This window comes from Pongo abelii, chromosome 19 (genome assembly GCF_028885655.2).
Source record: "Pongo abelii isolate AG06213 chromosome 19, NHGRI_mPonAbe1-v2.0_pri, whole genome shotgun sequence".
Taxonomy (NCBI): Eukaryota; Metazoa; Chordata; class Mammalia; order Primates; family Hominidae; genus Pongo; species Pongo abelii.
Window position 1 is genome coordinate 2,474,006 of NC_072004.2, and position 26,164 is coordinate 2,500,169.

A 26,164-nucleotide genomic window follows, 5' to 3' on the forward strand; every position below is an offset into this window, starting at 1 on the left:
GAACTCCTGTCCTCAAGTGATCTGCCCTCCTGGGCCTCCCAAAGTGCTGGAATTACATGCGTAGGCCACTGCGCCCAGCCTTCTCTGATTCTTTATAGTATTACTGGTTTTGGTCTATTCCATTTTACTTCTGTGTGAATTTCTCTTTAATTCTAGTGACTGGTTTCAAAGAGGCGAAGATTCCATCCTTAATAAAGCTGATGAGGCCAGGTACAGTGGCTAACGCGTGTAATCCCAGCACTTTGGGAGGCCAAGGTGGGCGGATCACCTGAGGTCAGGAGTTTGAGAAGACCAGCCTGACCAACATGGAAGAACCCTGTCTCTACTAAAAATACAAAATTAGCTGGGCATGGTGGCGCATGCCTGTAATCCCAGCTACTCTGGAGGCTGAGGCAGGAGAATCGCTTGAACCTGGGAGACAGAGGTTGTGGTGAGCTGAGATCACGCCATTGCACCCCAGCCTGGGCAATAAGAGCGAAACTCTGTCTCTAAATAAAGAAAGAAAGAGCAGAGCGTGGTAGCGGGTACCTGTAGTCCCACCCACTGCGGAGGCTGAGGCAGGAGAATGGTGTGAACCCAGGAGGCGGAGCTTGTAGTGAGCGGAGATCGCACCACTGCACTCCAGCAGTGGTGGAGTAAAATAAAATAAAGCTGACAAAAATCAACTCTAGGTCAACAACTGAAATTAGTAGCAAGCCCTAGAAGCACCCTTTAGGCTGTTAGAACCAGGAATTTTGTGGGTTTTTGTTTTGTTTTGTTTGTTGTTTTTTTGAGAGAGAGTCTTGCTCTGATAGGCAGGCTGGAATGCAGGGGCTCACTCACAGCTTGCTGCAACCTCAACCTGCCAGGCTCAAGCCATTCTTCCGCCTCAGCCTCCCAAAGTGTTGGGATTACAGGTGTGAGCCACTGCCACCTGCTGAGGTTCTTCAGTCTTTACTTCTTATTTTTGGTAATGGTGGTACACCTTGCTGAAGTTAAAGGTTCTACGTTAACTGCATCAGATTGTTGGCTTAAATATTGAGAGGCAGGGCATCAAAGGTGGTAGTGCTAAAATTCTCTGGATTTTTTCTTTTTGAGACATAGTTTCACTCTTTCCCAGGCTGGAGTGCAGTGGCGCAGTCTCAGCTCACTGCAACCTTTGCCTCCCGGGTTCAAGCAGTTCTGCCTCAGTCTTCCAAGTAGCTGGGACTACAGGCGCACACCACCACACCTGGCTAATTTTTGTATTTTTAGTAGAGACGGAGTTTCACCATGTTGGCCAGGCTGGTCTCGAACTCCCAACCTCGTGATGCGCCCACCTCGGCCTCCCAAAGTGCTGGGATTACAGGTGTGAGCCACCGCTCCTGGCCTCTGGTCTTGAACTTCAGACCTTGTGATCTGCCCGCCTCGGCCTCCCAAAGTGCTGGGATTACAGACGTGAGCCACTGCGCTGGCTTAACCCTGTAATTATTATACGTTGATTTTTGGCATGCTCTTAATTACCTGGAACATAAAGTTTTTGCTGGTAATTCCCTGTTATCTTTCTTTGCTGATTTGTTTTAAACATACCATTGAATTAAAGCCAGTAATCCCACCAGTTGTACAATACTACTGGAGAGTGTTTTGTTTTGTTTTGTATTTTGAGACGTAGTTTTGCTGTTGTTGCCTAGGCTGGAGTGCAGTGGCGTGAACTGGCCTCACCACAACCTCCGCCTCCCAGGTTCAAGTGATTCTCCTGCCTCAGCTTCCCAAGTAGGTGGGATTACAGGCATGTGCCACCACGCCTGGCCTTTTTTTTTTTTTTTTTTTTTTTTTTTTTAGAAGTAATCTTGCTCTGTTGCCCAGGCTAGAGTGCAGTGACGCGATCTCAGCTCACTGCAATCTCCGCCTCCTGAGTTCAAGCAATTCTTCTCCCTTGGCCTCCCGAGTAGCTGGGATTACAGGGGCGTGCCACCACGCCAGCTAATTTTTGTATTTTTAGTAGAGACAGGGTTTCACCATGTTGGCCAGGCTGGTCTCCAACTCCTGACTTCGTGATATATATCTATATCTATATCTGTGTATGTATCTCTCTCTCTCTTTCTCTCTCTCTCTCTCTGTCTATAAAGCCCAAAACATTTTTGGTTCCAAGCATTTTGTATAACGGGTACTCAAACTGTAGAAGGCAAACATGAAAAGGCTAATTCAACTTCTCTAACCTTCAAGTTCTAATTCTAAATGAATGTCTCATTCTATGACAGTACACTAAGTTAATAGTGTATGATTGCTTTTTTTCACCCACTCCAATGGTTCAAAGTTATTTCTAATATGAAAATACTTTAGTTTTCTCAAAACTTTTCTCTGCAAAACTAAATTCCAGCTGTCAGACCTTGAGTGTATAACAAGTGGTAAAGAAAGACTAAATTTAAATGTTAGCAAAATTGATGATTGCTGTCACACAGCCATAGCTTGATCTATAGAGTGCCTACAGCCTTTGAGGTAAGCAACACATTTGAAACTTATCAATATGTAGTTTCTCTTCTGATGTTAAAAAAAAAAAAAAAAAGAAAAACTTAAAACTAAGAATATAATATTTTGAATGTACTATGACGGGGGCTAAAAGTTCTGGAGGCTTTGCGGGGGTGCCCTTTTTAATGAAATACTTGTATGATTTGAAAGGGAATACTCTTGAAAGAGTATCTTCAGGGTTAATGAGATTTTAAATAAATTCTATTTCTTCAGAATAGAAACGAGGTCTTTTTTTTAGGAGTCATTTGAATTTGTTTTCTTTCAGAAATCGAGCTATAGCAGATTATCTTCGTTCAAATGGCTATGAAGAGGCATATTCAGTTTTTAAAAAGGAAGCTGAATTAGATATGGTATGTTTTACTTTTTACAATTCAAAGTATAGTTAATGAGTGGATTTTTACTCAAGTATCTGTAGTTAACAGTTATGCACAATTTTGTCATTTGTTATTGTGGTCTACTTGGTACTGAACTTGATTTTCACTCCTTTTTTTTTATTTTTTATTTTAATTTTTGAGATGGAGTCTCACTTTGTCTCCCAGGCTGGAGTGCAGTGGCGTGATCTCGGCTCACTGCAACCTCTGCCTCCCAGATTCAAGCGATTCTCCTACTTCAGCCTTCCGAGTAGCTGGGATTACAGGCACGCACCACCACACCCAGCTAATTTTTGTATTTTAAGTAGAGACGGGGTCTCGCCATGTTGGCCAGGCTGGTCTCAAACTCCAGACCTCAGGTGATCCACCCGCCTCAGCTTCCCAAAGTGCTGGGATTACAGGTGAGCCACCGTGCCCAGCCACTCCCTTTTTTTATAATCAGATTTTTAATAATGTTTGGGCTTAAAGATGAATAATCTTTGTCTTGAGGATCATAGTTAAGCCATTTTTTAAAAGATTCTAAATTTATTTTCTCTAGAATGAAGAATTAGATAAAAAGTATGCTGGTCTTTTGGAAAAAAAATGGACATCTGTTATTAGATTACAAAAGAAGGTAACTAAGTCTTTTTTCTTTAAAATTAGTTGTATTTGGTTATATAAACTTTCTGAAAATAACATTCTTCTGCATTAATTAATAATTGCATCTAATCTTTAAAAAGCAAATAAAAATACATTTTTTGTGCTTCATGAAAAGCATGACCTAGGCATATTATTGCAGATACATGGTAATTCACATATCTGGAGTTGCTGACTGGGTTCAATCTGCATAGTCCTGACTTTGAGGAATTGAAACTGAAAGAACTCATTTGTGCACTTAGAAGGAAAGAATACATGGAGCCATTGTGATTGATGCTGGGAAAAGATCACTGAAGTGTGCTCGTAGACAAGTCGTTTTTATCTCTGAGCTTTTATTTTTATCTGTAAATACAACAAATAATATTCCAGTCCTAAAATGTATACTTCATAGGCAAAGTTAGAATAAGTAAATAACATTGTTATGAGTTCATCATATAAAGCTCTTAGAAAAGTGCTTAGCACATAGTAGATGCTCAATAAATATTAGCTTTTATTAATATTATTATTATCATATATAATGTGGTTTGGAAAGAACTTACTAAGAGTAGCAGCCTTAGAGGGACCAAGACAAATTCACTGCCCTTCTCTAATTAGTAGAGGACTCTGTCACCAGATATAAATTGAAATTTTTCTTTGTGTTAAAGAGTTAAGGCAATTGTACTGAATTTTTTTCAATTTTTAGTTTCCTCACATGACTTAGATTTTGATGCTGTATAAAATAAATAGTTTTCATTTAAATTTGACAAATGCTTTGGAGATTACTGAAATTTTTTCAAGTATCCTACATACATAGTTGCAAAATAAAGGCAGTTTTTTAAAATGTCCCATGCTATTTTTATTGAAATCTATCTGTACGTAACTACATGTTCTTTTTCAAGGTTATGGAATTAGAATCAAAGCTAAATGAAGCAAAAGAAGAATTTACGTCAGGTGGACCTCTTGGTCAGAAACGAGACCCAAAAGAATGGATTCCCCGTCCGCCAGAAAAATACGCATTGAGTGGTCACAGGAGTCCAGTCACTCGAGTCATTTTCCATCCTGTGTTCAGTGTTATGGTCTCTGCTTCAGAGGATGCTACAATTAAGGTAATTTTTTGTTAAAAGCAGACTTAACGGGAGGCTGAAGCAGGAAAATGGCATAAACCCAGGAGGCGGAGCTTGCAGTGAGCCGAGATTGCACCACTGCACTCCAGCCTGGACGACAGAGCCACACTCTGTCTCAAAAAAAAAGTAGACTTAAAGTTAATAGGGTGAAGAAAATTAAAAGATCCTGAAAATGAGGGCCTATGAAGAGGGACAGGAGGTACTCTGAAACATGTGATTTGGTTCTAAATCTTAAAAGACAGAATTGGAATAAAATGTCATTGTGGTTCCTGAGAGGCATGCTGCCAGGTAAGTTTGATGGTGAATTTGAGAAAGTCGGGTGTCACTGACTGAGTTGATGTCAGTAGATCACCTTGTGCTTGAACAATTTTTGTTCTTGGAGAATGAAAAGTGTGTCTTACCTTTAAACGGAGGTTATGTGTGAAATACTGGTTGACAAAACTGGTAATTGATAGGGTGAATCTATACTGCAAAAGAATTCAGTAGAGGATTCATTTAAATTGGACTTTCCTTGATGTATTTAAAATTGGCTTTCCGGGAGTATGGGAATATACGAGCTTTTCATTTTATAAATTATGTATTTCATTAAAAAAATTTTTTTCACAGTAAACATATTTATTACCTTTTAATGTTGTGCTTTTTTAATTAGGAAAAGAGTTGTTTTTAAGTTGCCTTTGTTCCAGACACCATAAAATGACAGTTGTATAAACCACCTACAGAAAGATAAGATAGTTGCAATATAAGTAGATTTAGATAGATGCCTCTATCCTAAGGGTTATTTCAAAGTAAGTTACAGATATTAAGTTTCATTTACAAAGGTATAACCAATCGGCCAGGCACGGTGGCTCACACCTGTAATCCCAGCACTTTGGGAGGCCGAGGCGGGTGGATTGCCTGAGCTCAGGAGTTCAAGACCAGCCTGAGCAACACGGAGAAACCCCATCTCTACTAAAATACAAAAAAATTAGCTGGGCATGGCAGCGTGCGCCTGTAGTCCCAGCTACTTGGAAGGCTGAGGCAGGAAATTCGCTTGAACCCAGGAGACAGAGGTTGCAGTGAGCCGAGATCGCTCCACTGCACTCCAGCCTGGGCGACAGAGCAAGACTGTCTCAAAAAGGTAGTAACAACTAACCAAATAGTAACGACGGTTTGGCCTTACGACTAACAGCAGAAGAAATAAACACTGAAATTATGGGCCGGGTGTGGTAGCTCATGCCTATAGTCCTAGGACTTTGGGAGGCCAAGGTGGGAGGACTGCTTGAGCTCAGGAGTTAGAGACCAGCCTGGGCAACATAGCAAGACCTCGTCTCTACTTAAAATTAGCCGGGTGTGGTGGTGCACGCCTGTAGTCCTAGCTACTCGGGAGGCTGAGGTGGGAGGATCACATGAGCCTGGGAGTTGGAGGCTACAGTGAGCTATGATTGAGCCAGTGTACTCCAGCCTGGGCGAAGAGTGAGACCCTGTCTTAAAAAGAAAAAAATTGCACTGGGCGCGGTGGCTCATGCTTGTAATCCCCGCACTTTGGGAGGCCGAGGCGGGTGGATCACGAGGTCAGGAGATCGAGACCATCCTGTCTAACACGGTGAAACCTCGTCTCTACTAAAAAATACAAAAAATTAGCCGGGAGTGATGGCAGGCTCCTGTAGTCCCAGCTACTCGGGAGGCTGAGGCAGGAGAATGGCGTGAACCCGGGAGGCGGAGCTTGCAGTGAGCCAAGATCGTGCCACTGCACTCCAGCCTGGGCGACAGAGTGAGACACACATACATATATATGTGTGTCAAATTGTCAAGATATTTTACCTATTAAATAAGAATTCCCAGTGATGATAAGATTTTGATAAAGTAGTCATTCTCATTACATTTGATACAGTCTTACGGGATATCAATTTAACAGGGTATATGAAGGCTTTAAAAGTTTATACTTTTTGACCCACTAATTGTTTCTCCCCATTACTGTCTGACCTAAGTATTCTAAAATGAGGACAGAATTTTTTTATATTCAAAAATGTTCACTATAATGTTTTCTATAATAGTGATTTAGCCAGCAATAAGAATTTTTTTTTTTTTTTTTTTTGAGGCGGAGTTTCACTCTTGTTACCCAGGCTGGAGTGCAGTGGTATGATCTTGGCTCACAGCAGCCTCCGCCTCCCAGGTTCAAGCAATTCTGCCTCAGCCTCCCGAGTAGACGGGAGTACGGGTGCCCGCCACTGTGCCCGGCTAATTTTTTGTGTTTTTTAGTGGAGACGGGGTTTCACCATGTTAGCCAGGATAGTCTCGAACTGACCTCGTGGTCCGCCCGCCTTGGCCTTCCAAAGTGCTGGGATTACAGGCGTGAGCCACTGCGCCCGGCCATATTTCATTTTTTAACTCAGAATGACATATGCTTTTGTTAATTTGCTATTCATGAACAGTTTACATCTTCTGAAATCTTTCCTTGGCCCTTTAGATGTCTGAGTTCTGCTGGTCTAGTAGGATCGAGTATTCATCCATTGTTCCTCAAATATTCTACATACAAATGCCTGCTATAGCCCCCTGAAGCTCCTTCCCTTCCCCTTCCCCTTTCCCTTTCTTTCCCTTTCCTTTCCATCTCTTTCTCTTTCTTTCCTCTTATTTCTTCCCCTTAAGTTTCCTTATTTACATGTCATTCCTGCTCTGAGACAGGGAGCAGACTGTGTCTTGTGACTTTATATACCTTATCACTATTACAGTTGGTTATGTGATAGAAACCTTATAAATGTGGTTCTAGAGATAGATTTTAATAATTGCAACATTAGTTTTCCCTGTAGAAAAAGAGACCCATTTATACATGAGATACAATATTTCTAAAATAGTTATCCTTTGTTACTTGTTCGGTTAATTACTCAATAAGGTGCCAGACTGGCCTGTGAGTGCAAATGTGAAACAAGAAAGGAGTGATGGAGTTGTTGTCAACCAATTTTCTCTTCACTTAACAGGTGTGGGATTATGAGACTGGAGATTTTGAACGAACTCTTAAAGGACATACAGACTCTGTACAGGACATTTCATTCGACCACAGCGGCAAGCTTCTGGCTTCCTGTTCTGCAGATATGACCATTAAACTATGGGATTTTCAGGGCTTTGAATGCATCAGAACCATGCACGGTAAGGGGTAGAGGATAGTGCTTTCATAGTAATTTCTATCATGGTACTTCAGAAAGAATATTGTTTCTAACAGTGTACAGGGTTCCTTTATTCACCTCTTAATTGTCAGTATTGGTGGAAGAGCATACCATGTAGATAGTCCAGCAATAAGCCACAGTAGTTGAGAGTGCTTTCTATTATGAAGTTTTAAGTATCTTTTAGTACTTTATATAAAATATTTGTATGAGTGTTTTTTGGTAAGAAAAACTGCCAGGTCGTTTATCTGTATTTGAGTTAAAAATGGTTTTGTTTGTGTTTTAATTTTTCTTAGTTGGGAAACTGAAGTCCAGAGAGAGCAGGTCGAGTGAAAACGAGCCCAGATTCTCTTCCTCACTTCAGTGAAATGAGCGCACACACCCCATGCCCTCATTCATTAGTTCCCGGGTCTTGTTGTGGGAACTGTTTTCTGAGGCAGTATGTTTTGTGGAGAGTAATTTGCTTTGGAGTCAGACACCTGGGTTCAAATTCCTACTTGTCTACTTACGGTATTAGAAAATTTAAACCTCTTTCATCTGCAAAACAGAGGTAATAATACCAGAGTCATAGAGTTGTCATGAGGATAAAATGAAGTCATAAGAGAAATCATCTTGGTGTAGTACCTGCCACATAGGAGATGCTCATTACGTAGGGATTTTTGTTGTTTCTTTATACGTGATGACATTTGAATGTTGGGATTTTGTACAAGGAACACATACAGATTATCCATGATGTTAACACGAGTAAACTATGTGTTTACCTAGAGGGCATAATTTGAAGGTTGTGTTTTCCCCGCCCCCTGCCCCAAATTAAATGCATTGGGGAAGTTTATAATTACAGGAATTCCATGCATGAACACTGTTTTTTTGTTGTTGTTTGGTGTTTTTTTTTTGAGACGGTGTCTCACTTTGTCGCCCAGGCTGGAGTGCAGTGGCGCGATCTTGGCTCACTGCAACCTCCGCCTCCCAGGTTTAAGTGATTCTTCTGCCTCAGCCTCCTGAGTATCTGGGATTATAGGCACGTGCCACCACGCCCATCTAATTTTTGTATTTTTGGTAGAGACGGGGTTTCACCATGTTGGTCAAGCTGGTCTCGAACTCCTGACCTCCTGATCTGCCTCAGCCTCCCAAAGTGCTGGAATTATAGGCGTGAGCCACGTAAGGTCTATCATTTATTTTTCTTTAAGTTGCCTATGTCTTATAGCTCTAACTTTAAAAAGAGTTCTTTCTAATGCTTTTTTTTTTTTTTTTAACCTCCAACACCACCTTTTTTTTTTTTTTTTTTTTTTTGGAGATGGCCTCTTGCTGTGTCACCCAAGCTGGAGTACAGTGGCACAATCTTGGCTCACTGCAACCTCCACCTCCCAGGTTCAAATGATTCTCCCACCTCAGCCTCCAAAGTAGCTGGCAATACAGGCAAGCGCCACCACACCTGGCTAATTTTTTTATTTTTAGTAGCAACAGGGTTTAACCATATTGGCCAGGCTGGTCTTGAACTCCTGACCTCGTGATCCGCCTGCCTCGGCCTCCCAAAGTGCTGGGATTACAGGCGTGAACCACTGTGCCTGGCCCACCATTTTAAACAGAGAACCAATTCCCCATTTTTCGTATCCATTCGCTTTATCTTTTTTATATCTTAGAATATCAACCTAGAAGCTAGGCACAGTGGCTCACACCTATAATCTCAGCACTTTTGGCCACGGCAGGAGGGATTGCTTGAGGACAGGAGTTTGAGACCAGTGTGGGCAAAATATGGAGACCTTGGCTCTACAAAAAATAAAATAGTTGTGGGTGTGGTGGTACACACCTGTGTAGTTCCAGCTACTCGACAGGCTGAGGCAGGAAGAGCTCTTGAGCCCAGGAGTTCAAGGCTACAGTGAGCTATGATTGCACCACTGCACTTTAGCCTGGGTAACAGAGCAAGTCCTTGCCTCACCAAAAAAAAAAAAAAATTGTTTTTAGCGTTCATATGTAAACATTCAGACTCACTGAGGTAAGTATATGAATATATTCAAATGTTGATAATCGTGATGCCTTTTGTTTTTAAACCATTTGTACAGGTTAAAATTTAATCCTAAATGGAGTTGACTGTTTCCTTATGGATTGTTTTTACTGATTTTTTTAACTTTATCTTGTAAATCCAGGTTTCTTATCCAGTTTGTATAAAATCCAGTGTATTTAGAACTTGCTTTGACATAGTGAAACCCCATGGTAAAATCCCATGGTCAATTGATGTTTCATTGCTCTTGGTGTGGTGTATTACTTCATAATATATTGCTGTTATGTGTTTTAGGCCATGACCACAATGTTTCTTCAGTAGCCATCATGCCCAATGGAGATCATATAGTGTCTGCCTCAAGGGATAAAACTATAAAAATGTGGGAAGTGCAAACTGGGTAAGTAAGTTTAGTTGAAAAGGCATCAGCGGCCAGGTGCAGTGGCTCACATCTGTCATCCCAGTGCTTTGGGAGGCCAAGGCGGGCAGATCAGCTGGTCAGGAATTGAAGACCAGCCTGGCCAACATGATGAAACCCCATCTCTACTAAAAATACAAAAATTAGCTGGGTGTGGTGGCGCACACCTGTATTCCCAGCTACTCGGGAGGCTGAGGCAGGAGAATCACTTGAACCCGGGAGGCGGAGGTTGCAGTGAGCCGAGATCGTGCCGTTGCACTCTAGCCTGGGCAACAAGAGTGAGACTCCGTCTCAAAAAAAAAGAAAAGACATCAGCTTAAAGACATATTTATAAAAAACAAAACAAAATTGCGTTCTGGTGTTACAGTCATTTCGACTTTAACCCAGAATGATCATTATGACAGTCATATTAAATATACTTTAAAACTAAGTTTGATCTGTACATGTGTCCCAAAAAGGAGCACAGAGACATCGTAAGCAGAGACTCTATGTCCTTGAGAAGCATTTCTGTGTAATGGCTTATTTCCTCTGTGATCTTCTTTTAGGTGATCTCTCTGTGGGTTTAAATTAAAGTGTAAATAATCTTTGTGCTGGTATACCTCTGTTAGGCTGAATTTGGTTGTGCGTAGAATTACACTTGATTTTTGTAATACAAAGTTACTAGTTTTACTCAGATTAGTAGAGCATAGCTTTTTTCCAGTATGGCTGGAAATATTTTTAAGTGTGCATTTAGTTTTGAAAGATGTTATTTCTTATACATATTTTATCTTCTAGATGTTGATTTTATTAGCTCCTTAATGATAGGTCTGTTAGCTTATTTTTCCCGTTTTAATTAACCAGGATTGTACATTTATTCTGTCGACTTGCATCTCTAACTTGGTACCATTCTCTTCATCCCAGTCCATATTTTTGTATCACTTCTGAGAAGTGTCCTGATGATTGTCATTCACAATGTAAGTTATTATTTATATTGACAGCTACTGTGTGAAGACATTCACAGGACACAGAGAATGGGTACGTATGGTGCGACCAAATCAAGATGGCACTCTGATAGCCAGCTGTTCCAATGACCAGACTGTGCGTGTATGGGTCGTAGCAACAAAGGAATGCAAGGCTGAGCTCCGAGAGCATGAACATGTGGTAGAATGCATTTCCTGGGCTCCGGAAAGCTCATATTCCTCCATCTCTGAAGCAACAGGATCTGAGGTACTGTATATGCAAACTTGTCTTCATGGTTTTATTGCTGATATCTTAAATCCTTAGATAACTTTGCTAATTCCCAGTTTCAGGGCTGTTAGTGCATTTAAAAATCTGCATCCCACAATTCTGAATCTTGAAATTCTCTACTCTTCACAGCTTGCAGATGTGTTTACATTATTTAACCAGTGATTATTATTGCTGTCAGCCTATCCTTGATTTGATATGTGATGGGTATTCTCCTAAAGAATTAAAATTTATCAGAAAAACCATTGTTATGAGATCATCTCAATGTAAAACCAAACTTGAGGGAGAGGTTAAAGTTTTCTGTCAGAAAAATAGCTTTCATTAATGAACATAATGATTTTATTTATAAATTTATGGTAAAATGCAGTTCAGTATTTATTTTTTAAAATTAATCCCACAGGCGATAGTATAAATGTTTCTTTAAATGAAGACTATTTCATATGGCGGCCTCTGATGTTCTTGATCATTTAAAAGTACTAGCTGAGCCTGGAGTTTTAACACATTTCTTTGTGATCTTTATGATTTTGGTCTTTATTATTAATATGTTAAAAATTACAAGGTACGGCGGCACATGGCTATAGTCCTAGCTACTCAGGAGGCTGAGGCAAGAGGATCACTTGTGTCCAGAAGTTAAAGTTCAGCCTGGGGCAACATAGCAAGATTCCTGTTTCTAATAAATGAATGAAAATGAATGGTCTAAAAGTTTTGTTTGTTTTTGAGACAGTCTCACTCTGTTGCCCAGGCTGGAGTACAGTAGCGCGATCTCGTCTCACTGCAACCTCCGCCTCCCAGGTTCAGGTGATTCTCCTGCCTCAGCCTCCTGAGTAGCTGGGACCACGGATGCATGTACCACCCTGCCAGCTAATTTTTATATTTTTAGTAGAAACAAGGTTTTGCCATGTTGGCCAGGCTGCTCTCAAACTCGTGACCTCAAGTGATCCGACCACCTCAGCTTCCCAAAGTTCTGGGATTACAGGCGTGAGCCACTATGCCTGGCCTCACATTGATTTTGATAGAGGCATTCCTATCATGTATTTTTAAAACACATTTCAATAAACAAAGGAGGCAGTTTCCTCTCCCCCTACCCCCATCCCACTTATTTTTCTAAATGAATCTTCTCTTGTGAGTTCTCTTTATTTTGATTGGCCCATTGCATTTTGAGATTCTGTTTACTGCCCTCTGGTGGTGGTTACATGCTGTATGTCATAAATTTGATTCTGGTGCGTGGCACCTCCAGAGGTGCAGTGGCTCACGCCTGTAATCCCAGCACTTTGGGAAGTCAAGGCAGGAGGATCACTTGAGCCCAGGAGTTTGAGCAACATAGCGAGACCCCTGTCTCTACAGAAAACTTTTTTTTTTTTTTTAACTCACCACTATACTAATGAGGGAAAAAATTTTCAAAAACTTAGCTAGGTGTGGTGGTACACTCCTGTAGTCCCAGCCACTAGGGAGACTGAGGCAGGAAGATCGCTTGATCCCAGGAGTTCAAAGCTTCAGTGAGCTATGATTGTTCCACTGCACTCCAGCCTGAGTGACAGAATGAGACCCTGTCTTGAAATAAATGAATATTCCCTAATCCAGATCAAAAAAATAAATAAATAAATCTGGTTTTGGTTGGATTTGTAAAAGCTAAATTAAATAGTGATTACAGAAATGTTGAAAAGTAAATTTATTATCTGTTGGTTTTATGAAAACTGAGTCCTAACCTAAATAGAGACTTTCTGTTCTTACATTATCTGGGTCCTTCCTGTATAGCATAGGTGTGGTGTGAAAGATTTGTGTATTTCAACAGATAAAAACAAATTGGGCTGGACGCAGTGGCTCACGCCTGTAATTCCAGCACTTTGGGAGGCCGAGGTGGGCCGATCACCTGAGGTTAGGAGTTCGAGACCAGCCTGCCCAACATGGCAAAACCCCGTCTCTACTAAAAATACAAAAATTAGCCACGTGTGGTGGCGCGTGCCTGTAATCACACCTACTTGGGAGGCTGAGGCAGGAGATTCGCTTGAACCCGGGAGGCAGAGGTTGCAGTAAGCCAAGATCACACCACTGTACTCCAGCCTGGGCAACAGAGCCAGACTCCATCTGAAAACAAACAAAAAACCAAAATGCAACAAAATTGGAAATATAGATAATTATTAGATAGAAGCCATTTAAAGTCCGTACCTAACTTCTTGTGTGGGAAACTTAATTTTTATTATGTTTTCTGTAGACTAAAAAAAGTGGTAAACCTGGGCCATTCTTGCTGTCTGGATCCAGAGACAAGACTATTAAGATGTGGGATGTCAGTACTGGCATGTGCCTTATGACCCTCGTAAGTTTGCATAATCGTTTCTTTTGCATCTTCACTGTTTTATACCTTTTTGGATTAATGCTTTATGATATCTTAAATAATCTGAATTATTCTGGGCTTTAAAATAACTTCTTTATAAAGATAGTTTTCCTTTAGCTTTTGTTGTTGTCATAGTGATGTGAACATTATTTCTCTAGAATGCAGGTTCTATAAAGAATCTGTAGAGCCTGTCGGTGTTTGAGGGGGAGATGCTACTAGCTCACTGTATCTTTAAAAATTGTGTAATATTTCGGCCGGGCGCGGTGGCTTACGCCTGTAATCCCAGCACTTTGGGAGGCCGAGGCGGGTGGATCACGAGGTCAGGAGATCTAGCTAACACGGTGAAATCCCATCTCTACCAAAAAATACAAAAAATTAGCTGGGCATGGTGGTGTGCGCCTGTAGTCCCAGCTACTCGGGAGGCTGAGGCAGGAGAATGGCGTGAACCCGGGAGGTGGAGTTTGCAGTGAGCCAAGATCGTGCCACTGCACTCCAGCCTGGGCGACAGAGCGAGACTCTGTCTCAAAAAAAAAATAAAATAAATGTGTAATATCTCTTACGGAGAAAAAGCAGCATTCTTAGAGACCTGTTCACTGTTGAAGATGTTTGTTTCTTTGTTTCACTTTATTTTTATGAATCCTTTTAACTGTTATACCTCCTTGCTCACATGATCTAGTTTATTTGGCTTATTTAGGAGCATCTGTATTTCCATAGAAAGATATGTCAATACTAATAAGGGATTGTGGACATTCCTTTGTGCCTAAAGGAGTTCCAAGGAGATCTATGGATGTTCGTTTAGTAGTAGTTTTTATAATTTGGCATCCACGTTTGTTTAGAGATTTTTTAGGTGGTAATGATACCTTGAAGTGATTGTCTCTCTGTAGGATATGACAGACAGACCTATGTGGAAGCATCTTCAAGAACTGATTAGAAAGTGAAACTCTCGGCCGGGCACGGTGGCTCACGCCTGTAATCCCAGCACTTTGGGAGGCCGAGGTGGGCAGATCACGAGGTCAGGAGATGGAGACCATCCTGGCTAACATGGTGAAACCCCGTCTCTACTAAAAATACAAAAAATTAGCCGGGTATCCTGGCAGGTGCCTGTAGTCCCAGCTACTCGGGAGGCTGAGGCAGGAGAATGACGTGAACCCGGGAGGCGGAGCTTGCAGTGACCGGAGATGGCACCACTGCACTCCAGCCTGGGTGACAGAGCGAGACTCCGCCTCAAAAAAAATAATAAATAAATAAATAAAAAGAAAATGAAACTCTCCTCTAGTAGTATTCTGAGCTGAGTTCAGCTATACCATGTTGCTGTTAAGAAAAGATGATATATAGTTAAAATAAAGCAGGCCAGGCGCAGTGGCTCGCTCCTGCAATCCCAGCACTTTTGGAGGCTGAGGCAGGTGGATCACCCGAGGTCAAGAGTTCAGGACCAGCCTGGCCAACATGGTGAAACCCCATCTCTACTAAAATTACAAAAATTAGCCGGGCATGGCCAGGCGCGGTGGCTCACGCCTGTAATTCCAGCACTTTGGGAGGCCTAGATGGTGGATCACCTGAGGTCGGGAGTTCGAGACCAGCCTGACCAACATGGAGGAACCCTGTCTCTACTAAAAACAAAATTAGCCAGGCATGGTGGCACATGCCTGTAATCCCAGCTACTCAGGAAGGCTGAGGCAGGCGAATCGCTTTAACCTGGGAGGCGGAGGTTGCGGTGAGCCAAGATCACGCCATTGTACTCCAACCTGGGCAACAGAGTTGCTGTCTCTTTTTAAAACAAAACAAAACTTTGCAATGCTGTGCTATAACTGCACTATCCAGCATGGTAGCTACTAGCCACATGCAGCTATTATACTCTTGAAATGTGGCTAGTGAGACTGAAGAACTGAATTGTTGGTTGTATGTAATCTTAACTATTATATATTAAAGTAGGCGTACATGGACAGTAGCTACCATGTTCAACTGTGCAGTTCTAAGCCTTTTTCTTTAATGTGTAGATGAATCTGCTATTTTTTATAAAAATGGTATCATGCCCCTTAAGGTAGCTTTGTAGCAAACCTTTAATTTAGAAAGTATGTGATCGTTGCTCATGTTGTTAGATGCTCTTCTACACTGATCTACAGACAATGCTTTGTGAACATCTTTGTTAACTAAATCTCTGGGCATGTCCTTAAAGATAAATTGCAAGAACAGAACTGCTGCGACAGGGGAAATATGGATGGATAGATGGATGAATGATTAAATGGATGGATGCATGGATGGATGGGTAGATGGATAGATGGATGATTGGATGGATGGATAGATGGATGGATGGATGGATGATTGGATGGATGGATGGATGATTGGATGGATGGATGGATGATTGGATGGATGGATGGGTGGATGGATGGATGGATGGATGATTGGATGGATGGATGGATGGATGATTGGATGGATGGATGGGTGGATGGATGGATGGATGGATGATCACATGGATGATTGGATGGATGGATGGATGGATGGATGACTAGATGGATGGATGATTGGATGGATGATTAGATGGATGGATGACTAGATGGATGGATGATTGGGTGGATGGGATGGGTGGATGGATGGATGGATGGATGGATGACTAGATGGATGATTGGATGGATGATTGGACGGATGATTGGATGGATGGATGGATGGATGGATGGATGGATGGATGGATGACTAGATGGATGGATGATTGGATGGATGATTGGATGGATGGATGGATGGATGGATGGATATATAGTGAATGCCTGTATATCCTTCACCTAGTTACCATTTGTTGGTTTTCCTTCATGTATGTGTGTATATTTTGCTGAAATCATTTGAGCGTTCTTTGGAGACATCGTAACGCTTTGCCCCCAAGTATTTTAGCATGAACCACCTAAGAACAAGGATAGTATATAAATAACCACAATAAAAGTAATCACACTCAAGAAATTTACCATTGATAGACTACACATTGAGATTTGTTCTTGTTATTTCCATAATGCCCTGTGGGACTTCTTCTTAACCCTCATCCAGGACCCAGTCAGGGATCGTACATTATATTCGCTGCTCATGTCTTATGAGTTTTCAGTTTCCTTTAATCTAGAATCCCCTAGACTTTTCTTTTGGTCTTTTGATGTTTTTGGTATGTATAGTTTTATCGTGTTATGAAATAGATGCTATTTAAACATTTTGCCTTTTACTGAGTCAAATAACTTTTTTGTTTTTAAGGTGGGTCATGATAACTGGGTACGTGGAGTTCTGTTCCATTCTGGGGGGAAGTTTATTTTGAGTTGTGCTGATGACAAGACCCTACGTGTATGGGATTACAAGAACAAGCGATGCATGAAGACCCTCAATGCGCATGAACACTTTGTTACCTCCTTGGGTATGTACGCCTCGTGAGGTCTCTGAACATTAGATTTTGGAGTGCCGGACAAACAGTATTTTACATAATCATGTGGACTTTGCCAGGTAAGAAATGACTGTGCTTTCAGGGCAGAATAGAGAAGACAGATGAAAATTTTGTGGATTCCTACCATTTGTTTTAAATTCTCCTTTCCTGTTAAGTCTTTCCATCGTTAGCCTTACAATAAAAACTACATTCTCCATTGCACAACATTGGTTTTGGAAACCAGAATTTGTGAAGAGGTTACTTACCACTCTGATGGGTAATTTCTCCCCTATTAGTTTGTTTCTCAAACAAAATCTTCCTCAACCTTTCCCTCTGGCAGGTGTATACTATCAGACACTAGAAACTCAGAAAATTGTATTTGATTTGAGTAAACATCCTCACTATCATCTGGACTTGAATCTGGAATTTAAGAGAGTGAATACAGTCAAGTATAATAAATGCACTAAAGTATAATGGACCAAAGCCTGGGTAAGATGGGCTAATACCTGCCTCACAGGATTGGTTCAAGGATTAGGCACAAATATGGAGCATTTATGCCATGCCTGGAACATCGTGTTCAGTAAATGGATATGGCGAGACTCTATTGTTAGATTTGAGCCCTGCTGTGCCTTTAGTCCCAGCTACTCAGGAGGCTGAGGCTGGAGGAGTGCTTGAGCCCAGGAGTTGTGGGTTACAGTGTGCTGTGCTGATTGGATGTCTGCACTAAGTGCAGCATCAATGTGGTGATCTCCTGGGAACAGGAGACTCCCAGGTGGCCTAAGGAGGGGTGACCTGGCCCAGGTCAGAAACAGAGCAGGTCAAAACTCCCTTGCTGATCAGTAGGGGGATCGCACCTTTGAACAGCCACTGCACTCCAGCCTGGGCGACATAGTGAGACCCTGCCTCTAAAAAGAGAAAAAAAAAAAAGATTTGAGCCCCGTTTGGGATGGGCCAAACAGGAACAGGCGTTTTTATTGAGATGTTAATACAGGATTTGATCATTGAGTCTCAACTTCCCTAACTGAATTGGCAAACTAGATACCTTCTTGGGTTATGGTATATTAGAGAAACACGAAAACTCCTGGCATTTGGACTTTCTTATTTTGTGGCTTATTAAAAATTGTATCTGGCTCACTGTGATGGAGGGTTGGGACCGGGCAGGGTCTTGCTCTGTCACCCAGGCTGGAGTGCAGTGACGCAGTCATGGCTCGCTGCAGCCTCGACTTCCCAGCTCAAACAGTTCTGCATCAGTCTCCCGAGTAGCTGGGACTACAGGCACACACTACGATGCCCAGCTAATTTTTAATTTTGTATTTTGTAGAGAGGGGGTCTCACTATGTTTGTTGCCCAGGCTTATGTGTGATTTTTAAATAAACCATTTCTTTTTCTTTCAGATTTCCACAAGACGGCACCCTATGTCGTCACTGGCAGCGTAGATCAAACAGTAAAAGTGTGGGAGTGCCGTTGATTGCGTCTCCTTCAGCCCCTCCTCCCTCTTTTCCTCTGGATGCACTCTGATGATACCATGGTTACCCCATTGAGCTCTGTTTAAATAAATATTGTCCTTTCATGTAAATTATTCTGGATGTAGATTGAGCTTATTAAATGTTACACACAAAGTATTCATGCATGGTGAATCCAAATTGTATACTGTAAATTTACATACGTTGTCTAGAAGTACCATAGGGTTAAACCTGGGCTGGCATTGGCCACACCAGGCCTAAGAAGGCAGAAGTTGAATCAATTGAACTAGGGCACTAAACTGAATAGTTGACAGTGTCATTTTATGTTGGATTATTAATTCCTGTTTTTCTTTCTGCTGTCTGTTGGTGCCTGACTTGATGGCCTCATTTGGGGAAAAGTGGTGGTTATTAGGGCTTTTTCTGAAATGTGTATCTATGTAACATCACTTAAGTGTGCTTAATAAATCTTCTTTAAGGATTTTAGATAATAAGGCTACAATTCAAAATCTTCTGAACCATCTATGTAATGAATGGGGATTATACATTGGAATTTTTGTCATGACACATTTGCCAAATCAGTAGGATATATTTGTTTTGGCAGCCTGTCACGCAGAGGCTAGTGGTATATTTATGTAAGAAAATGACTGTAAATCTCAAGAAAAATCTCAGCAGCTAATAGCAACTCATTTATTTCATTTTGGTCTTAATGCTTTGTAAACAGGTCAAAAAATACTGTCATACTCTAAGCTTCTATTTTCCACACTAGACATACTTGTAGTTGTATTCTCCATACTATTAGACTGTGTAGTGATGTGACTTCCAAGTAGAATTTAATCTTCCCATTGAGTGTGTCATGGTACAAATCACTATTTGTTTTTGGTGTTTTTTAGGGATGTGCAATGTGCATTACATAATGACAGAGAAATACTGAGAAGGTTCTGTGTGCCCATTTGAAAGGAGTGGGAGGAATACAGCAGTTTGTTTTTCAACATGAATCTGATATTGATTTAAACTGTGTTTCACTTACAAGTTTTAAAAAAATGACAGGTTTAATGGAGCGTGCATAAAAATGTACTGTTTTCACCTTTTGTTTATATGTAAATGTTTGTAAGTATATGGGCCTATCTGTAAGTGGATAAGTCTATATGTATGTATCATACACATCAACCTCCATGTCCTTAGTCCTGGGTTTTTGAAAAAGTGCTAAAATGGACAAGTAGAATAAATCTTGCTGTGGAATGCCATGCTTTAGAACAAACCCTTTTTGATCTTAATGCTTCTGAAAACTAGGTCTGACTCTGGGGATTTTTTTCCAGCCGAAGGAAAATCACTTCCGTTATGTCCCCCTCTAATTTAGCCGCTCGACATTTTACACAGCCCAGATGTGTTGTATATTTTGACCCAAAGTTACAAGTAGGTTTAAGAGAATTTTTACCCATGACTTTTGGAGCACTATTCCATTGTCAATTATTAATAATTCCATTGCTTAGCTAACCAACAGGTTTTTTTTTTGTTTCCAAGAGAGTTATTTGAAAAGTTAACAGAACAATGAGATAACAGTGACAGTTTAACAAAGATAAAATTCTGAATTGCATTTTATTCATTTGTGTACTATGTGATTTTTTAAATGTCCCCTTTAGTATTTAATGGAAATTTGGTTCCTGCAAAAGACAAAGGGTGAGAGTTAGTGTCCTGTAGATACACACAGAGACTAGGCCGTATATTAACTAGAAGCAGCTTTATGTCTAGCTTGTGTCTTTTTGTTTGTTTGTTTGCTTGTTTGTTTTTAGATTCCTGAGAGATGTCTCTGGAAGGGAAAGTTTTGAGAACTAATGGCTATTTTTGAGGACAAAAATTACATCTTAAGCTGATTCCTTAAATACATACAGTAGGTGAATTTTCAGGACAATATTGCCTCACAACCCTGCTTACATTGAAAAGTCTTTTTCCCTTAGCTCTTCTGACTGGATTTTTCTACAAAAACTATGGAAAATATCTTTGTTCTTGTTTGCTGCTATTTTCTGTCCTATTTTGAGAGATATAAATACATAGAAATGGTGCATCTTAACATTTGTTTGTACATGTATAAATGTCTTGTATTTTAATTCATTTTTAGCATGAATTGTTTAAGGGTAAGCCACAACATCTAGAAATCACTCATAGATACTGAACAATAAAGGAGAATGGTACCGATGCAGGAGGAAGCAAGCGTGTCTTCCCCCTGTAGCACACAGCGACTTGCGTTGACAAAGGAGGAGGAAACGATTACTCTGTAAACAAAGTTATCCTTACTTGGGAGATTGCCACAGCCTGCTGCTGAGTTGAGTTACCAGACATCCTCCATGTGAGAAGCAGCGAACATTGAATCTCAGGGATGGCCCACAACTGGGTCCACATGTAATGAGCCCTGTTTAATAACGAAGGGGTGGGGGAGAGCAGTCCGTCTACAACCTGGAATCAGATTTGCAAAGGTTTCCTGCACTGCTGTCTGACACTGTCCTGTTGATGCCCTTTCTGACTGTTCTCTGTTTTCTCTGTCTGCTGTCTAACCCTGTGCCTTGCCTGGGATAAGGACAATGATGAGGTTACTGGTTTGGATTGTAAGTAGAGGACTTTTATTAATTGGTTTAGAGGTTCACTGCTGCTTTGTCACTTTCTCAATCCAATTGGCCACTTATTTAAGAAATAAAAAGCTGGTAGAATTGCATCCTCAGATGATTATTGACTGTGTGTGTGTGTGAAAACAGACATTCCAGTGCCACCCAAATATATATCTGTAACGTGCCCAAGAAATCCTAGCCGCGCTCTTGAGAGTGCGTGCCACGGAGACGTGTAGACATCGCGTGGAGCCTAGTTGCCTGTTGTCACGGCATCTTGCACTTCAGGAGACCAAGACCGTCCTGGTTCGTCTGTGTGTGGTGTGACCAATGGTGTGCCCAGAGCACTACTCTCAAAATCACTAGTGTTAGCAAGTCATCCCGGGCTGGGGAGCGTTCGCTGTAGTCTTTGGAAGCTTTGGCTTTAGATTTACCAAGCCCCGTCTCCCCACTGCCAGTGCCCTGCTCTCCCGTTCGCCTCTTTCTGTTTCTGTGTGAACTTCCCAGTAATATCACTCATTAAATAGGTTTTCTTTAATTTAAAGAAAAACTATTTAAAAGTAAAGGATATTTTGTTGACATTGGTGGCTTGATCATCCTTAGGCAACTGAAGTTAAAATTGTTGAAGGAAAAGGCACTTAAATTGGTTACTCTTTCTTGTCCAGCTGTATATAAGTCCAGTGTGTTCATCTAGATGACGCAAAGAAGAATCTCCTGGTAGAGAAGTGACATGTAAAAAACTGGTGGAAAAAGGTTTTGGATTTTTTTTTCCCAGTGGGGTGGGGGGAGGGCAAGCTGGATTTACAGGTCACGGCTGGACTGAATGGGCCTTTTTATCTTCCCACTGTATCATGGAAGTAGCTGCTTGCTTGTACTGTCCATCCTTCAGGCATCCCTAAAGCTCACTCTGAAGATGTTAGAGACAAACACAGACTCTTCGAGTTACAGTTGATCCTGACACTGACATGAAGGCAAGCCTTGATTTCGTATGAACGTTGCAGAAGTGGTAATTGAGGAAAACAGTTCCCCACATTGTAAGAGTTCACTGAAGATATTGACACAATTTTAAAAAATCAGTAAAGGAATGTATATAATATTGCTCTCGTGTTTTACAGTAAGATTTGTTGCTCTCAGACTGTGTAAAACAAAATTTATTCATGTTTTCTGCATATTAAAAAATCTTATTGTACCAATTGGTAAACTATTAAATGCCTATAAAACTAGATGTGATTTTTTTTTTTTTTTTTTTTTTTTTTTTGGTCTTCCTTTGCGCAGGGGAAAGCCGATAGAAAGTGGGGCTGTGTGTAGCTCCATTCACAAAGAGTGACACGAATTGGTGTCAGGGCAGTAAGGCCTCATGAGCTGCTTTCCTTTAGGGCAGCACCCGAACTGGCTTTGCTGTCCCCCTTCACCCGGGTGGAGGAGGGAGCGCCGCAGCCTGGGCCTTGTCATGGCGTGGGTCTGCGGCACAGGCCAGCTCTCCCCCACCCTCCCAGCAGCCCATTCTGACTGGCTATCGCTGTGGCCAGAGAGCCAAAGCCAGGATGGCCGGTTACAGGCCCAAGACTAGACTCTTAGGGACAGAGTCTAGAGATAAGGGGCCCTGCCGGGCGCGGTGGCTCACGCCTGTAATCCTAGCTCTTAGGGAGGCAGAGACGGGAGGATAGCTTGAACCCAGGAGCTCAGGACCTCTCTGGGCAATATAGCGAGACCCCGTTCTCCACAAAAATGGGGAAAAAAAAAAGATACGAGGCCCTACCTCGTTTGTTCTGTTAGTGAGCGTCTTATCTTGCTCAGTGGTTTTGGATTCATAAAGGTAAATCCTTAATACTGTTTTCAATTTTGGTTGAAATATACCAAAGTAAGAGTGTTCATCTTTGTCCCAGAAACCCCAGCTCTGCACTTCACACATGGCTGTATCTTTGTGGTGTATTCAGGGTGCCCTACAAAGGACAGTTTGGTGATGTGCTGGTTCCTTTCTTACAGCCCAGCTGTTTTCCTGCGTCCTATTGGGAGTAGTAGCCTACCCCAAAATAGGAGCTTGGCCCAGAGCAAAAAAGGAACGGGCCGGGCGCAGTGGCACGCCTGTAATCCCAGCACTTTGGGAGGTCGAGATGGGCCGATTGCCTGAGCTCAGGAGTTCGACACCAGCCTGGGCAATACAGTGAAACCCCGTCTCTACTAAAAATACAAAAAAATTAGCCAGGCGTGGTAGCAGGCAGCTGTAGTCCCAGCTACTTGGGAGGCTGAGGCAGGAGAAACACTTGAACCTGGGAGGCAGAGGTTGCAGTGGGCCGGGATCACACCACTGCACTCCAGCCTGGGCAATAAAGCAAGACCCTGGCTCAAAAAAGCAAGAAAAAACAAAGAAATTGGTCTGAAGTTAGTTCCCTGCACTTTTGCAGCTTTTCCATTTCCTTGCAAGACTCTTCCAGGCTGAGATCCAGATGACAGGGCCCCAGGGGCAGAGTTCTAGCATTAGTATCACTATCCAGAAATGCTGTTAGCTGTTCAAAACCTGGCAAGTAACTCGCTGCTATGTAACAGCCTCAAACCTCCTTCCAGGAGTCATGACTGTGTCATGCAGGGGGAGGGCAGCTGGCTGTGGCAGCTCTGTCTGTCCCTGCCTAGCCTGGTGAAACTTGACTTGTGTGCAGACAGTTCTTAACTGCTGATATACCAGAAGCTCTAGGACAGGCATCCTCAAAGTGTGTTCCCTGGTTCAGCAGAGCAGCAGTACCTGTGAGCTCATTAGAGATGCAGGTCATAGGCCCCGCTCAGAACCCCTGAATCGAAACGATGCAGGCTGCTTGCTTGATTTATTTATAATCTATTTTAAAAAGCCCTTCCAGTGACTGAGGCAGGCTCAGGTTTGAGAACCACTGAGCTAAATGATTCAACTTCTTACCGAAGAAACTTACCCTTACCAAGGGACTTACTGGTCCCTTGGCCCCGCAGCTCAGGTTTGGATCCCGATGTTTCCTCTTTTTTCCTTTTATTTATTTTTATTTTTTGAGACGGAGTGTCACTGTCGCCTAGGCTTGAGTGCAGTGGGGTGATCTCAGCTCGCTGCAATCTCTGCCTCCCAGGTTCAAGCAATTCTGCCTCAGCCTCCTGAGTAGCTGGGATTACAGGCGCGCGCCACCGCGCCCGGCTAATTTTTGTATTTTTAGTAGAGACGGGGTTTCACTATGTTGGCCAGGCTGGTCTTGAACTCCTGACCTTGTGATCTGCCGGCCTCGGCCTCCCAAAGTGCTGGGATTACAGGCGTGAGCCACCGCGCCCGGCCTATCCTCACTTTGAACATGTGGAGTTTGTCCCTCTGTGACATGTCCTGTGATGTTCATTCCCACTTCGTCACCTGACCTTGACTGTCTCAAAGATAAAATAATGGCTTACTCCCACGAGCGAGGGCATTGCACCTGCCACTCGAGGATGGCTGGGCCTGCACTCTGTGGGGGGTCCTGGTTGATTTGGTAGTTTAGACCTTAGAGGTAGGGGAGAGGAAAATTTGGGCCACATCAGGATGCCTTACTCTCCAGCTGCAGGATATATAGGAATTTCCCCAATTAAGTCTTGTGTGTGTGCACGCGTGTGTGTGTGGGTGTGTGACAGCCTCACTCTTGTTGCCCAGGCTGGAGTGCAGTGGCGCGATCTCGGCTCACTGCAACCTCAGCCTCCCAGGCTTCAAGTGAGTCTCCTGCCTCAGCCTCCCGAGTAGCTGGGATTACAGGTGCCCGCCATCACATGCCTGGCTAATTTTTGTAATTTTAGTAGAGATGGGGTTTCAGCATGTTGGCCAGGCTGGTTTCGAACTCCTGGCCTCAAATGATCCACCGGCCTCGGCTTCCCAAAGTGCTGGGAATACAGGCGTGAGCCACCGCGCCTGGCCCAGGACGCCACTTTTTAAAAAATTGAAACCTGTCACCTAAAAGAAGGGAAGGAGAAAAAGTGGATTTCACACCTAGAGCCTCCATTTGCTTTAGGAAAACAGCCCCTTGCCATTTGGGTCGTCAAAAGATGTCTGAGGGCACTAATACGCTTAAAGGATCAGCCAGGAAATACGGGACTCTCAAGTGAGGAGGAGGCACAACGGTAATCAAACCCGACCTGTTCTCAGCTTCACAGGAGGCCCCGTTTTGAGAGGTGCATGAAGGTGTGGCCCACGTTTAACAACACTCAGGAGAGGGGAAAGCATGTTCAGGACACACCGGTGACAGCAAAGGAAGCTGCTGCTGGGCTGGGGCTGCTGGGAAGTCCGAGAGGTTCCGTAGCAGGGCACTCACTCGCTGATGGCTGTCCCCGGCTGTCACCTAAAACCTCCAGGTCAGAAGCACCTTTTCTCCAGTTGGCTCAGGAAAACTGACAGACTCAGGGTTGAAATTTTTTTCTTTTCAGAATTTCCAAGACGTACAGATCTCTCCAAGCATCCCAAAAGGCGTATGTTCCTGGTGGGGCCTGCTCTTGGAGACGGATGGTGAGCAGCTGCCAGCAGCTACTGAGTGCTCAACTTCCCCTCTAGAGACAGGCTCTGCCCCTCAAGGCCACCTGGGTTTTTGGCTCTCTAAATCCTGTCCGAGGGTGGCGAACTTGAGGCCCTCCTCCCTGCCCCCAATGCCTCACCTCTGGGCAGTGCTGCCCACCCTCCTTACCTCCAGTGAAAGGACAGGGGTAGGTGGCCAGCCGGGGGGTGCTGAGTGACCTCACGGGTCCAGCATGCACAGGGCCTGGCCCCACAGGCCAGCACCCCTCCCCACCTGGCCTTCTGCACCTGATGACAGGTGACATTCGCCTGCAGGACACTCCCGCGAGCCTTGCCACTGACCGGCAGCTCGGTGAATTCCAGCTGAGTGCCTGTGATTCCACCCCCTTACCTCCCAGTCAAGTGACAATGTAAGCATGACCTCGAACTTGACCTCGTTTTTATCTATTCCTCTCCCAGTCACATTCCTGTCAGCCCTCACCATCCACCCAGACCGGGTTACAGAACACACAGGTGAGCCTGGGGC

General features: G+C 42.8%; 1 protein-coding gene across 7 annotated transcripts in view; it reads left to right on the forward strand.

Annotated features, from left to right (window-relative positions):
• Positions 1-21,264, forward strand: part of PAFAH1B1 (platelet activating factor acetylhydrolase 1b regulatory subunit 1) — a 91,801-nt gene extending 70,537 nt beyond the window's left edge. For 6 of the 7 annotated variants that reach the window (XM_063717829.1, XM_054535108.2, XM_024234142.3 and 3 more), the window contains 9 exons: positions 2,753-2,837; positions 3,397-3,471; positions 4,373-4,579; positions 7,552-7,720; positions 10,028-10,130; positions 11,126-11,354; positions 13,585-13,686; positions 16,933-17,089; positions 18,490-18,671. In XM_063717829.1, coding sequence (XP_063573899.1) covers positions 2,753-2,837; positions 3,397-3,471; positions 4,373-4,579; positions 7,552-7,720; positions 10,028-10,130; positions 11,126-11,354; positions 13,585-13,686; positions 16,933-17,089; positions 18,490-18,563 — 1,201 coding nt within the window. In that variant the 3' untranslated portion in view covers positions 18,564-18,671. 7 annotated transcript variants of the gene reach the window in all.
• The last annotated feature ends 4,900 nt before the right edge of the window (positions 21,265-26,164 follow it).